Below are 2,568 nucleotides of genomic sequence, written 5' to 3' on the forward strand. Positions count from 1 at the left end.
GTGAGCCGACAGGGTAGAAAGCGCGCGCTGGCTCGCAGGGCATGCATGGGACACGGCCCCGCTCAACGGGACGGGATGGTGGCTCCGGCACACCGCGAGCGAGCAAGCACAGAGCCAGGTCAATGGTTCCTGGGCTAGTGGGGAGTGATGCCAACACCGCTGCAATGCCGGTAATATCCGGCCAGTGCCTGCCGCAGGGGAGGGCAGGTCAGCCAGGCTGCACCCACCGTCTCTCCAAACCCCTCCATTTGCACAGCACGGGGGGAGCGTCTCGGTGTGGGACCCGGCGTGTGCATGCGATGCGGCCGGCACGACCGCTCGGTGTCGTGTCGGTGCACCGCACCCAGCGCAGGGCTGCGGCCGCAGCCCCCGCAGGCAGCGCTCCGGCAGGCGGGCAGCGTTGGTCCAGTGCATTTATAGCTAGTGACAGAATGGGAGCAGGTCTCCATCCCCGATGTGTCAGGCCACGTCGCTCCGGGCGCGTGTCGGGGGTGCGCGTGGCTGCGGGAGCCGCGTGATGGAGGAGGGATGGAGCGTTAGGTTGAACCCAGGGGCTGCGCCGTCTTTTCTGGGTGGGCACCCGGCAGCCCCGGCGAGCAGCGTGGCACCGTGGTCATGCCCAGCATGTGCTGCTGCAGCCTGACGTGCATGCAAGTCCCCAGCCCGGTGGTGGGGACAGAAGGGGCTCCTTATCAGGGTGCGAGGTGTGATGTGGCCGTCCCCACCAGAAGCCCGGGGACGTGGGTCTGTCCTGCTGGGCACCAGGGTCTGGAGAACGGGGCTGGGGACGGTGCTGCTGTGCACCCAGCAGTGCTCAAAGCGCTCAGAGCGCAACAAAACCTACGTGGGATCCGTCCCTTGCTGTCTGAGCGTTTAGTTACCGCTCATGTTTGTCTGTTTGAGGCTGAGCAGCAGCCCCGGTGTGAGGGGGTTAACCCAGCCCGTGGCCAGCCCCGGCAGACCCCGGGGAGATGGGATCCAGCTGCTCTGCCCCAGCACCCGGGCTGGAGGAAAAGCAGATGTCGGTACAGAGAGGCAATTACGGGGGATGCGATGGGGGCCCGGGGCTGAGCTCCACGCAGCTGGGCTGCGGCACCAGGCAATCACGGCTGCAAATTGAGATCAGATGTGGGCAGCTTCCCTCTCTCTACATGGAGAGCTCGGGGCTGCTGCCTCTGCTGGTTTTGCTCTGGCTCAGGGAGGAGGAGGGCGTTTGAGTGCTGCTGGGGCCCCGGGTGGCTGTGGTGACCTGCAGAGAGTGGTGCTCCCTTGGGAGACGAGTGGTTTCCTTGGCCGGCCCCTTTGTGAGCCCCTTTGCAGCCCTGCTCCTTGCCTGCGCTGGGCTGGAGGTGCCTCTTGCCGGAGCAGGGGTGATGCAGGAGCTGGTGGCCGGTGTGGAGAAGATCAGGTTTGACTTGGAGGCTGATGTGGAGCAGCAGCGAGGAGCTTGGCCCCTGCCCTTCCCAGGTATGGATAGTAAGTTGGGGACAGGGTCCTGTAGCATCCTTGGAAGGGGACAGGGGGACAGGAGGTGTTGGGGGTTTTTCTCCTTGCTGGTGCTCCTGGCTCTTGCTGCACCCACCACGATGCCCCGGTGCTTCTTGTCCTGCCTTCTCCCTGGGCTCCTGCCCGAGGTTTGGCTGGTTCTGGGCATTGCTCCCTCGGGGGACTGCTGGCAGGGGGAGGCGAAGTGCTCTTGCCCCCGCTGGCACGGTGGTCCCAGCACTAGGGCTGGCGGGTGAAGCTCTCCCTGCCCTGCTTTCCCCCACAGAGCCGGGGGTGGCCGTCTGCGAGTTCTTCCACCGAGGGCTGTGCACCAAGGGTGAGTACTGGGAAGGGATGAGGATGGGACTGACACCACCCTGCAAGGTCCTGGGGACACCAGGGAGCTGGCTGGGTCCCCTCTGTGCTCCATGACCAGCCCATGTCCATGGCAGATTGCTCTGTGGCCCTATGGCCAGTGGGTTGGCAGGTTTTAATCCAAAATGCTAATGCTGCTTGGAGTCCGTAATTCTCCCCAGCCCTCCGGATGAGTGCTCCCGTCCGTTCTGCACCAGGGGCGCTTGGACACCTCCAGGCCAGCCAGACCTTGGTAGTGCCCAGGAGACCGTGCCCGGTGGGTGCTGCAAATCTCCTCCATGTAGAATCACAGAATGGTTTAGGTGGGAAGGGAACTCGAAGACCATCCAGTGCCACTCCCTGCCCTGGGCAGGGCCACCTCCCCCCAGCCCAGGTTGCTCCAAGCCCCGTCCAACCTGGCCTTGAACACCTCCAGGGATGGGGCAGCCACAGCTTCTCGGGGCAACCTGCCCCAGGGGATCACCGCCCTCACAGCCAAGAATTTCTTCTTCATATCTCATCTAAATCTCTCCTCTTCCAGTTTGACACCATTCCCCCTCCTCCCATCACTCCATGCCCTTGTACAAAGTCCCTCCCCAGCTCTCCTGTAGGCCCCCTTTATCTCCAGCATGTCAGAAGCCAAGGAGGTGAGGGACGCTGGGACGGGGGGTCCCTGGGTGCTGGGGGGGCTGCGGGGCACGGGCAGGCTCTGATGGCGGGTGCGTGCCG

General features: G+C 64.4%; 1 protein-coding gene across 1 annotated transcript in view; it reads left to right on the forward strand.

Moving 5' to 3' along the window:
- Positions 1-1,373: 1,373 nt before the first annotated feature.
- The window catches only part of LOC104287811 (putative cleavage and polyadenylation specificity factor subunit 4-like protein), a 3,402-nt gene continuing 2,207 nt past the window's right edge, over positions 1,374-2,568 (forward strand). Inside the window, exons 1-2 of the mRNA XM_009886543.1 lie at positions 1,374-1,467; positions 1,772-1,822. Of these exons, the coding sequence (XP_009884845.1) occupies positions 1,374-1,467; positions 1,772-1,822 (145 nt within the window). The remainder of the gene's footprint in view (positions 1,468-1,771; positions 1,823-2,568) is intronic.

This window comes from Charadrius vociferus, unplaced genomic scaffold (genome assembly GCF_000708025.1).
Source record: "Charadrius vociferus isolate BGI_N301 unplaced genomic scaffold, ASM70802v2 scaffold616, whole genome shotgun sequence".
Classification (NCBI taxonomy): domain Eukaryota; kingdom Metazoa; phylum Chordata; class Aves; order Charadriiformes; family Charadriidae; genus Charadrius; species Charadrius vociferus.